Source organism: Corythoichthys intestinalis, chromosome 10 (assembly GCF_030265065.1).
Source record: "Corythoichthys intestinalis isolate RoL2023-P3 chromosome 10, ASM3026506v1, whole genome shotgun sequence".
In the NCBI taxonomy this organism is placed as follows: domain Eukaryota; kingdom Metazoa; phylum Chordata; class Actinopteri; order Syngnathiformes; family Syngnathidae; genus Corythoichthys; species Corythoichthys intestinalis.
In genome coordinates, this window is record NC_080404.1 from 25,007,831 (window position 1) to 25,020,551 (window position 12,721).

Sequence of the window (12,721 nt, forward strand, 5' to 3'; positions counted from 1 at the left end):
ATCGTCAAAAGAAAATGCTTTGTTAATTAATCGTTTAATAATACATTGCATTAAGATGTGATTCACACATATGAAAATATAATCATTTACCTTTGTATCATTTGACGGCGGTCAATCCATCTAAAACATAAATGTAAAATAAATTGAAGTTTACTCTTGTTGCTATGCCACAGTCTGCAGTCCACACCCACTCTTTCCATTTTACCCACACAAGCAAGACATCTTCATTTAAACAATAAAAAGATAATTGTAACTTAACACAACATCTCAAGTGTACAATTGGAATAAACACAAATTTATGAAAGACAAAGCAGCGTACCTGAACTGCCTCGACTAAATGTCTCTTCCTGCTGGCTGCATGTGGAACTGCAATGACGTCACTACTCAACCAACAAAATGACCCAACTGTGTAGTAAAATCTTTTTATTCAACGTCGTCCCATGTAGATTCCTTTATCATATTTTACAAACATGTAATAAACTGCGTGTACAGATGAAAATACATACAGGATAATAATCATTTAAAAAAACTGCTTGATTGGCAAACCAAAGAGACAAATGTCTTCACCCTTCCTCAAACTTTATTACAGTCCAATTTGGACAATTAGTTCAAGTTAACCACTACGCCAGAAACACTGCGGAAAATGAACAGAGATGATTGGATGACGTCTGTACGGTGCTAACGTAAAACCAAGCAAGGAGGATGACGTCTGTACGCCGCTAACGTAAAACAAAGCGAAGCTTTTTGAACGATGTGCAAAGTCACAAAACAAAACAAAAAAAGTTGTCTCCCTTTAAAACGTAGAGGAAGAGGAACCCATTTGTAGTTTAGCTGTAACCGATTACGAGCGTTTTTCGATCGGAAATTGCAAACGTCCGGTTTTCAGCCCTGAAGGGATCGCAAAACCGGGACATTTTTCACATGACGGGTCACGCTGCCATCTTGTTCCCCTTATCAGTATATTTGAAAGAACCGCGAGGGATCAATACACCGGTTCCAAATTGAAATGTGAACAACAGGCGGGGGTAACCCGTGGCAAAACTGAAAGTTCGGGAATTTTCGGCTAAAATTTTAGGACCATTCTGAAATGTACTGAAACCTTTACAGGTCACTGACCTTTTCAATTCGGTGGCTGCCATTAACTGCGATAGACCTCCAATCTATTTGAAGTGGGAAGGGTGAACATTCATCCATTTGCTGCCACCCTCCCAAGTCAAATGGATTCGACGTCTGCTAATAAGCTAATTGAAATTCATGTCAAAATTAAGATTGACGACTATCATTGCCAATGGTACTCAATGTGTTAACTTTCCAACTCTCAGGATTTTTTAATGTATTACTGCCACACCAGAAAGTTCAATATCACGTTGCAAAGTAATTTTACATGATAAGTTTGCATTGAGGTACTAAGTTAAATGGTTGTTGTAAAGTGAAACCCATAACATTGCAGCATGATACCTATCACACTGTGATGTGAGGGTCGCACTATACTCTGAAATTTATCACATCATTTGAAAACAATATCACATTGTGATGGGAAACAACTATTAACCTCACACTGTGACACAATTATATTGTGTTGTCATGTGATTACATCACATTATAGTTCAATTACAACACGTTATAACGTAAAAACATCGCATTTAGACGATATGACATCGAGTATTGACGTGAAACTTAAAGCGGGATGATTCCTATCACCCTGTGACGTGAGGATCACGTTCAACTGTGAAACGTATCATGGAATATCAAAATATTTAAAGTTGTAATATGAAAACGTTTGCCGTAACATGAAAATCTAAGGAGTTTTCACGTGAAACTCAACACATAATGTTAATGTCGTGATCGCGTTTTGTCGCGAACACGCTGCATTTTAACATGGAATAAAATGTCTTTTAACGTGATGTTGAGCTCATTAAAACGGGAAACAACACGATTTTAACGTGATACTGAACTTTTTTTGGCATAGCAGCAATACACAATTTGTTTCACAAAAAATAGGACTTCTGCGCCTTTCTGAGAGTCTCTTTTTCTTGATCATAAATGTCATTTTGGTCTTGCATTTAGTTGAAATTCTGTTGGAACAACATATTATTAGGCTCCCCGTAACTATGTGTGAAAGCACATTCAGAAGCATTTCAGTCACTTTAAAAGCTACGTTTCACTTTAAAAGCTACATTTCACTTTATACCATTACCATCGCTTTCAACCTCTGACCAGATAGTGATGCTTAACGAGGGGTACACGCGCACCAATTATCAGGTTTATAGTCAACTTCATGCCATTGACGATGATCTCAGACAAATCATGTTGCTCTTTTAATGCTTCTGCGCTAAATCTAAATGAATCTAGTAGACGTCCAATCCATTAGAACATATATTAGAATGTCAATGGGAATAAACTTTTGCATTACATTCTAATTCAGAAAAAAATACTATAGAAAAATGTATTAATTATAAAAGCCAAAGTTTTTCCATAAAATTCTAATGTTTTTAATTCTAATAGTTTTGTAACGGGTCAGCGCTGCATCAAAATAGGACTTTTTTTTTTACATAAAAAATTTAAATCGTTACAACCGACGTCTACCGCCGTCAATGGCACTGAAACGCGAACATCCCTCAAGCTTGATATCGCATTAATGAGCAGTGAATTTTAAAAACTGGTACGTGCGTACCCCGTTTTAGCGCTGGCGTTTCGTTGAGATTCAGCTAATGAAATGAAACAGACATTTAAAAAAAATAAAACATTAACAGTCATATTTCCTGTCGTAAAGCATCAATAAATACAAAGCCGGGACATATTTTAGGCTAATTTGGGAAAGACCAATCTTGTTTTCTAAGGCTGGCATTTTTGTAAGAGGGGTGAAAGGTTACATTCATTGATACACAAGACTTGAAGTTGTTCCACAATCAAGCGAAGAAAAGGCACTGGTGAGGATTTCTTGAAAAAGGTACAAATCTACGAAAAAAAAAAATATTTTGGCGTACATTTTGTTTTTCTTGAAAAATAAACATGCTTAGAAAAAATAGTTCTTTGCACCTTACTCATTTTAGCAAGTTTAAATTACAAAAACGTAAAAGGAGGGGATCAATTAAATAAAGTTACTTTCCAATAAAAAGTGGTGACGTATCAGTACCAATAACAGCGCTAGGCATCTACTTTATTTTCCAGTCGAAATGAAGTAGACGTCTCGCGCTGTCAATGGCAGCTAAGGAATTTAAAAAAAAAAAAAAAACCTAGGTACATACTTTTAATTAGATAGCTAAAAGTATGGTTTTATGAGGAGAGCAAAGGAGGATAAATCTGGTTATAAAAGTCATATTAGCTAAAAATAAATTCAAAAAAGGACACAAATGTAAAGTAGAAAGTGAGGGTTCACCTGCTTTTGGAGGGAAGTGTGGGAAGGTCAGCGCTACATGAAAACAGTGCCTTTTTCCTTTAAAGAAGTTTAAAAACAAACAAACAAAAAAAAAACAGCACTTTTGGAATTTGACAGTCCTGGAGTGGCACGTCAATGCACATCCAGCCGGCTGTACTTGATGGCGCGGTTCCACTGGACATTCCGCAGCCACAGCGGCAGCTGGTAAGAACGCGGCACCACGCCGTTGATGTTCTCCTCCAGGTACTGGAAGGGTCGGTACCACCACACCCGCGAGAAGGGATTGCTGACTGATGTTTCTTTAAGCGACTGGAGGCCACAAAATGCGCAGGATGTTAGCCTGATGACGATGTTTTTTTTGGTAACACTTTATTTAACAGTGGCGTCACAAGACAGTCATAATTATGACATGACACTGTCATGGCATTAATGAATGCTTATGACAGATGTCGTGAAGTACCATCCGGCAAATGACGTCACTTTTGAATGGATGAAAAGATGTGGACTGGACATAAATGGAGTTAGAGACAAAATTTGCACTATGACACTTAAGTATCATGTAATAATTATGACGGTCTTATGGCGCCACTGTCAAAGCGATAGTTTATAAATATATTAGGGCTGTCAAACGATTAAAATTTCTAATCGTGTTAATCACAGCTTAAAAATTAATTAATTGTAATTAATCGCAAGTCAAACCATCTATAAAATATGCCATATTTTTCTGTAAATTATTGTTGGAATGGAAAGATAAGACAAGACCGATATATACATTCAACATACTGTACATAAGTACTGTATTTGTTTATTATAACAATAAATCAAAATGGCATTAACATTAACATTCTGTTAAAGCGATCCATGGATAGAAAGACTTCTAGTTCTTAAAAGATAAATGTTAGTACAAGTTATGGAAATTTTATATTAAAACCCCTCTTAATGTTTTCGTTTTAATAAAGTTTGTAAAAATTTCAATCAAAAAATAAATTAGTAACTCGCCATTGTTGATGTCAATAATTACACAATTGAAACCCATAAAATCAGTCGCACCCAAGCACCAGCAGAGGGTGACAAAACACCAAAAAAACACAAGTAACAAGTGGACATCACACTGTGCTGTCATTTTAATATGTTTGAGCGGGGCATGTGCGTTAATTGCGTCAAATATATTAACGTGATTAATTAAAAAAATTAATTACCACCCGTTAACGCTTTAATTTTAACAGCTCTGATATATTATATATATATATCTATATATAAATTGTTTAAAGATGTATTTCTCCTAGTTTTATAATTACACTATAATGCATTCATGAAGGAATAAAAATTGATTGTAAATAACATTTTTATTTAAAGGTCCATTAAGGAGTGTCACTTTTTTTTTTTTTTACTGGCGGTAACGGCAGCCTCTGTTGAGCTTGTGCATTGCGCGCACACTTTTACATGCACAAGAACAAAGCAACAAATGTTTGGCCCATCAGATCACCACCAGAAATATAAAACAGTAGTGGATGGGTTAAGAAAGTGTTTTTGCCAAGCGGAGACTAGCCTGAGGCTCACTGAAACACAACAGTGTGGACATGCACAGGCTTGTGCTCGCCCAGAGTGGACATCTATATTGAAAATAAGAAAAGGGGCTTTTTAGGACGGTCTCTGTTAAAATGTCTGGCCTCTATGTACTATCGTAGTAAAGTATTTTACATTAAGTGTAAAAAGTGGTCCCTTAGTGCACCTTTAATTTAGTGTATAATATATCAAAGAATACATTTTTAAAAATAGATTTTGCGTTTTGAATCAGACCTAAAAGCAAATATATATTTTTTCCATTTAAAGAAGTTATATTTTTAAATGTTTTTCGTTTCATTCCAATAAAACAAATCAAATTTGACAAACCATTGTTAAAGAAAAATATTTACCCCTCCATTTTTATCAAAAGAAAAAAAAAAAAAAAACTAATCAACAAACTATGTATGTAAGCATGTATAAGAATAAAAGCCAACAACGTCTCACACTCACTTGCTGGTTGGCCATAGTGTGGTACCACCAAAAGAGGCGGGTCGTGATAAAGTAGGCCACCACCACATCTACAGTGTAGTGGTCGTGGGCCAGAAGGATGCAGAAGACGCCCACTGCACTCAGCGTCCAGCAGATCCAGTGGTACCACCAGAACCGTTGGGGGGAATCTGACCCAAAACAAACAAAAAAAAAAAAAACAATGTAAATCAAAAGTCAAATCCTTTTTTTCTTTTTCTACATTTTAATTATTTATCATTGACATTAGGCTTGTAATTTTTGCTGTGCTGTACATTTTATAAAACAGCTTTTCCTCACAATAAATGTAATTTTCAATTGTGAAAATGGATTTGCCGTACTTGTAAATTGTTAGACACTTGGCCACTTTTTTATTTTCGCCACTAGAGGTCACCATTGTATCAATTTATCACTACCCCTTCTCCTAAAAACATTCACAAATTTGACTTTTTTTGCACTAAAAATTCCTGACAGTCCCCTATGAGCTGAAAGACCAGCTGAGGAACAGAGAATGTTACACAACGCAAAACCAGCAGGCAGCGTGTCCGCGGTTACGGTGTGAAGTCTGTTTCCTTCCTGTCACGCCCGTGTTTCATCACTCATTTTTGAGCGCATTGACTTACACTCCTTGATGAAGAGGTACGTTAACGTTAGTATGACTGTGTGGCCGCTGTACAGATAATCTCCACACAGGGTGTGTGAGCCCGTGATGGAAAGGCCACCGCCGGCGATCATTTTCATCACTCTCCGCATCTGTGCTTCCCAGTCGCCCAGAAGCTGAAAGCCATGCAGACACATGATCAAAACTTATATCTATGCATGATTTTTCAGCTAAACTAATACCTTAGGAGAGCATTTGAAGTGCATGCCAGGGACAGGCAGAGTGGTGATGTACATGGTAATACACCGATACAAATAGAGTGTTCCCACGATGAAAAAAAAGCGCCTGCCTATGATTGACCTGCAAAAAAAAAACAACAAAAAAAGAGAAATTGAATGGCATCATAGCAACTAGTGGTTCAGCCATAATGTGCAACATTAAAATACTGGAGTAAAACTAGTGTTCATCCAAAACAAATTTCAGGGTTTATTACCTTGACCAGTAGGTTAAACACAGGGAATGACAAAAGGTTATGTATTCGATTCCGTATGTCTGTTGTATGTTTGTGTTCAATAATCCCTTTATACACTCTTGAGTTATCAAACTTGCAGGGTATATTTGTAGTATTATGAACGAGCTGATTACATTTTGGGGTCATTGGGTCAAAGGTCACAAAAGTCAGACAGGTAATTTCGCAATAAATTGATAATGGATTATCTTATTGAACTCAAATCGCAAGGTAGCTGATATGATGAGGAACACCAATGTCAAAAGGTCACAGTACTCAGAAATATGGCAATGCTTTGAATATGGCTGCTTATGCGGAAGTCTATCCTCTCAGAGTGCTCCTCTAGTTTATAAGTGGATTTGGAAGCCACCGTAAAAATTGACAGCATAGGAAAATAAAACCTCTACTCAGAGTTGTAAAAAGTTAATAGGCAAATGTATTGAGGTAAAAAGTAACAAAACTGCAATTAAATGTGCTGTGCTTGATGAGGAAAAAAAGCTGAAGCCCCATTTGATTCAGATTTACTCATATATACACAAATATAGTTAGCTAGAGTCGAACAATCACTGATTTTTACAATTACTTGACTAATCATGTTATATTAATCTGGAAATTATCTGAAAAGCTGCAAATATTTGACTTAATTACAAAGATAAAAATCTATCATCGATCACATTACAAGTTTGAGATCAGTAATAGTTGTTTTCCTTTTATTATTTAAAAATTTTAAAAAGAAAAAGGGATTAAAATAAATACTCAAATTTTTTTTTTTCCAATTTTTTTTTTTAGCAATTCTAAAGAATTCATTTAAAGTTCATTCGCTGCCTGGCTCCCACCTCAAATGAATTGGAGATCTACTAGCGATTAACCTAATTATTTTCACAGGAGAATGATGAAAATAACCATACTATTATCTATCATCGTCAGTGGCACAAACAAAGACCATTTTTTCTGGTGCATTTCCTTCTCTGTAGTACCTGTGCTTGAGGAGAAGCCACTGTACGAGCCACAGTGCCACCAACAGCATACCGTTGATCTCGCAGATGGAAAAGGCCCACTCCACTCTGTTGAATAGATCAAAGAACTTGTCCGGCAATGGCGGAGTGTGCTCCTTGGGCGGCACCCTCTCGTGGACCACCGAAATGACCACGGTGGTGGTGACGAAGCACACCACGGCGTACAAGAATGCCGCGCCAGTCTTGCTCCACTCGGGCGGAAAGGAGGTGCGCGAGGTCTCCATAGGAGGGATGGGAATTTGCACCATCTCCGCCGTCCTCGCCGCGCCATTCCTCAGTGCCTTCGCCGTCCCATTGGGCAGGTGTCCGTTGGCGTGGCCGTTCTTGTGCGCCTCCATGTGGTTCTCTATCCGCAGCGTCTCCAGGCGCTCCAGTAGACGTTGCCCACTATCCGACGACACCCGCAGGAGCGGCGGCGCCTGGAAGTCGGCCCGCGTCAGCCGCAGCAGGGCACTGCCGTTCGTCCGGCGGAGGGCGTCGGCGTACTCCGGCATGCCCTCTTTGCTCAGCCAGTCGGCCACGTCCTCGGCGGACCACGACGTCACATTCGTCATCTCGGCAAAGGACGCAAGGGATTCGTCGGTCTTAAAGAGCGGTCTTAAGTCCGAACCGACTCCGGCGCATGGCGTTTATGGAGCATCGACCGGGAGGCGGGGACCCACGGGGACCCCTCGATTTTCAGGGTCGACAGGTAAAAGGTCTTTTTCAGGTCAGTTTCCCCGCTAGGATGTCGCACAACTGTTGAAACAAACAAATGCCGTCACCCTAGGGCTGCTGCAAACAATATGAACTTATTGGCTGCCATTAACTGCCCAAAACGTCCAATCTGTTTTGACTGGGAGGGCTGACAGGAATCATTCACTCTCAGACCCCCTGTCAAATTGTATTGGACGTTTGTTGCTGTCAACAAGGAATGAAACATGATCACTCAATGCCAGTCTTCCCAGCTGAAATAGATTTTATGTCTATCGCCGTCAACGGCAGTAAATGAATTAATAGTTAATTAATCTGCGATTATTTGGTTTGATGAGTCAATTGATCGGATCACGTTATTTTCCGTATTTTTTGGACTACAAGGCTCACTTGTAACCATTTCATTGCTGTTTGTTAAGATGAACGAACAACTATTTTGTACATTCGATGAATCATTTGGAGACATTGTTAGCCTAGAAGTTGTCCAAAACTCTTAAGCCTCTAAATACTAAATATTTTTTCATTTTATATTATATATACATATAATGTATATATATTTTCCTTCCTTCAAAAGGAAAATAACTAAATATTCACTTTTTATTTAAAAACAAAAAAAACATTTGCTTTATTTGTTTTTGTCAATAAAAATACAGGAAAAAACATATCTATATACAGTATATTATAGATGCATGATAATATCGGTTACCGATAATTATCAGCCGATAATGGCAATTATGACATCACACAGACAATCCAGATTAAAAAAAAAAAAAAAATCATCCGATAATGCATCCGATAATTATATACTTTATCTAGCCTCCAAATGTGTGCAATCGAAGCAGTTTTGTCCAATTCTGCACCGCCGCCTCCTCAACCCATCCTCCATCTGAAGCCCCTGTCGCACGAGTGACGCGTTACCAATTCTGCACCGCCGCCTCAACCCTTCGTCCCTCTGAAGCCCCTGTCGCATGAGTGACATTTTACATGACATGGTTGAAGCAGTTGGATATCATGGCGGCTCTGTCACCAGCGTGGGTTGATTTTTTTTCGTGTGTGAAACAAACGACACTCTCGCCATCTGCAAAACATGCACTGCAGGAGTTCCACGAGGTGCTAAGAAAGTGTCGTCATTCAACACCACTAACCTGATCAGCCATTTAAAGCTGTAGAGATTTTTGGAACAAATACGAGGCTGCCGCTAGCGCGAAGGCTAAAGCTAATGTAAACAAACAAACAAAGCTAAGCTTGTGACGATCGGAGACTACTTTGACTGCTCGGTCTCGGGCACCACCGCCGCCGCCGCCACTCATCTCCGGTTCAACTTGTTAAGCACCACCGCCAGACTGACGCCTGGCATGGGGGCTCATTTTGCGGCCAGACGGACTGAAGAGCACAGGCGGGAGGAGATGCCAGGCTCGGTCGGAATAGAGACATTTTGACCGAAGTGACCCGAGAGCCAAAGCCTCAGATGAAAAAATAATGCAGTTTATACATTTTATACGACCATCATTCTTCATGATAACATGCCAATAACATCAGTTTCACCACAGACATTTGGACAAGTGATGTCAGTCAAGTAAGTATGCTTATCATGAAGGCACAGAGTGGTTAGATGATAATATCAACATGCACCAAACCACACTCACAAGAAGTCAGTCTGTCAGTAATGCTTTCAGTACGTTACAAATTTCTAACGTCTTAATCAGATTATTTTTCTTAAATCTAGTCAAATACTTTTTTCCATCTTGTTTTGAGTGTTAAAGACTAGTTAACAGATGAATGTGCCAGATTATTCCACTTACTTGAATATTACTATTTGTTCTTATTAAGCCCATACATCCCATACATCTAAAAAAAAAAAAAAAAAAAAAAAAAAAAAAAAAAAAAAACTGTCATTTTTCACCTAAATCCAGAAAAATTGCTTTCAAATAATGTTTTGAACCATGCCTATTTCTTGAATAAAGAACATTTCTCACAAAAAAAAAAGTCTTTTTTAGGATTAAATATAATTTATTGCTTAAAATAAGCGCTGGCAGATCATTTCACTTATTTCCGATAGATTTACACTGAAAACTGACTAGTTTTAAGGAAGTGCATTTTTTCATTGTAGTAATCTTATATATGTTAGTTAGGAATGGCTTACTTTTAAAGGTATTTCTGTGCAACTTACGTAATGGGGTGCACGATACCCATTTTTTGAAACCAATTACGACAACTTCCTGCTACTCAATGCCGATACCGATAACATATAATTTTTTAAATGTACGGTATATTCACCCGAGTTTTTAACACCTGACGCTTGATTTACAAACGCACACATCCCAATCCACCAACACCATGCCAAAAATATTACAGTACATATTATCGGTCCTATTAATAATGTTATTGGATTTATTAGAATGGCGTCATAATTGCTATTATCGGACCGCTAATTATCGGACCAATAATTATTGTGTACCAGTAGTAAGTAATTGTTGCCAAAAGTTTACCATTACACAATTACATACAATCTGTCATTATATAGATGTTGAAATTTACTACTTGCTCATCATTTGATGAAAAAAAAGAGCAATAAATTCTATTTTTGCATAGTTATATTTAGGCATGTGCCAGTATGAGATTTTGACGATACCATAACCTTGAGCAAAAATACCGCGGTTATAACGGTATTGCAATTATAGTTTCAAAATGTGTTATTTTGAGATGTATGGGTTTAAAATAGGGCTGTCAAACGATTAAAATTTTTAATCGAGTTAATTACAGCTTAAAAATTAATTAATCGCAATTAATCACAATTCAAACCATCTCTAAAATGTGCCATATTTTTCTGTAAATTATTGTTGGAATGGAAAGATAAGACACACGACGGATATATACATACAACATACTGCACATAAGTACTGTATTTGTTTATTGTAACAATAAATCCACAAATGGCATTAACATTCTTTCTGTTAAAGTGATCCACGGATAGAAAGACTTGTAGTTCTTAAACGATAAATGTTATAGTTACAAGTTATAGTAATTTTATATTAAAACCCCTCTTCATGTTTTCGTTTTAATACAATTTATAAGATTTTCAAACAAAAGTAGAGTTAATATAATAAGAAGAATAAAAATAACAATAATAAAAATAGAGTGACCAAAGTCTAAGTTTTACTTGTATTTTGCATAGCTATTTTGATATGGAATGCCAGTTCATTTTGCATTGTTGTTTAACTGTGTGTCAGAATAGGGCCTCATTACTATAGACTGAAGTGCTTTTCTTTTTGTGAACATTGGTTTTTTTTTTTTTGGAGAGATAGGAATATTATTTTTGTTGTGCTTTCACTAAATGATACTTACTGTGGGGAGAACAAGTATTTGATACACTGCCAAAACCCATTGGCAGTGTATCAAATACTTGTTCTCCCCACTGTATGTTTGTTGTGAAGGAGTTGCCAATAAACGGCACGGTCCAAAGAACGCCTGTGTCCACTCGCCTTTACTGTATAACATATATCTGTACATATCTTACCCAAAATACAACAAGAGACACATAATTGCCACTAAAAGAAAGAAAACTTACCGAAATATGTGTGGAGCACAAATAGCAATTTGCATTGCATTGAGAATACAGCATTAAAGTCTCACAACTACTAATTCTCCCACGTTTAGAAGAAATAACATGAGTATGGAACGGCGCTGCCCCAAAGCGGCCGGTGGCATTCTCTTCACTCTTAATGTCTATAAACGGCCTCATTGTAATTAATCTGTTAGAGGCAATATGCGAGATGGTCATTCACCCAAGCGCCAGCAGAGGGCGGCAAAACTCCATAACAACAAGGGAGCTTTTTACTGTACTGTCATTTAAATCTGTCTGAGCGGGACATCTGCGTTAATTGCATCAAATATTTTAACGTGATTAATTTAAAAAATTAATTAACGCCCGTTAACGCGATAATTTTGACAGCCCTAGTTTAAAAAAAAACTTTTTTCGAATGAAAATGATTTTTAAAAATTTTTAGAACATATTTGCAAATTGGTCCATGAATATAATGTTAAAATAGATAAATTAATTAACAAAATAATAACAAATATTTTAAATAAAATTAAAATAAATATCACTTATAGACTAGCCACAGCTCAGGTTGCTCAAGATTAGAGCAAGAACAAAAATAACTGCTATAAAAAGTAAAAACACTTCTAAATACAATTAAAAAATACACACTTACTGTTTTTTTTAGGGGGGGTGGGGGGGGGCTCAAGTGAAGTTTCACTATTTTTAGCCATTGTGTCAACTCTAGTCTACATGTCATGCCTTTTTGTTAAAAAGACAAAGAATTCATAAGTTATTGAGTTAGTTAAAAATGTATAAGTTAGTCAAAATGTAAATATTGTTGTGTAAAGGTTTCATCTTTAAAAAAAAAACATTGGGAGTGAGACCTGTCCTTGTCCAGCGGACGCGGATTTGTGCTTAGGGCAAAATCATCTGTCGCAATTAGTGATCTTTG

At 37.2% G+C, this 12,721-nt stretch overlaps 1 protein-coding gene across 1 annotated transcript; it reads right to left on the reverse strand.

Annotated features, from left to right (window-relative positions):
- Window positions 1-408: 408 nt before the first annotated feature.
- LOC130922773 (phosphatidylcholine:ceramide cholinephosphotransferase 1-like) lies at window positions 409-8,269 on the reverse strand. The gene is made up of 5 exons (XM_057847785.1): window positions 7,497-8,269; window positions 6,254-6,371; window positions 6,034-6,187; window positions 5,396-5,562; window positions 409-3,688 (listed from the first exon to the last, which is right to left on the reverse strand). Exons 1-5 carry the CDS (start codon window positions 8,087-8,089, stop codon window positions 3,512-3,514), a joined length of 1,209 nt encoding a protein of 402 aa, XP_057703768.1. The 5' UTR covers window positions 8,090-8,269; the 3' UTR covers window positions 409-3,511.
- Window positions 8,270-12,721: the final 4,452 nt, after the last annotated feature.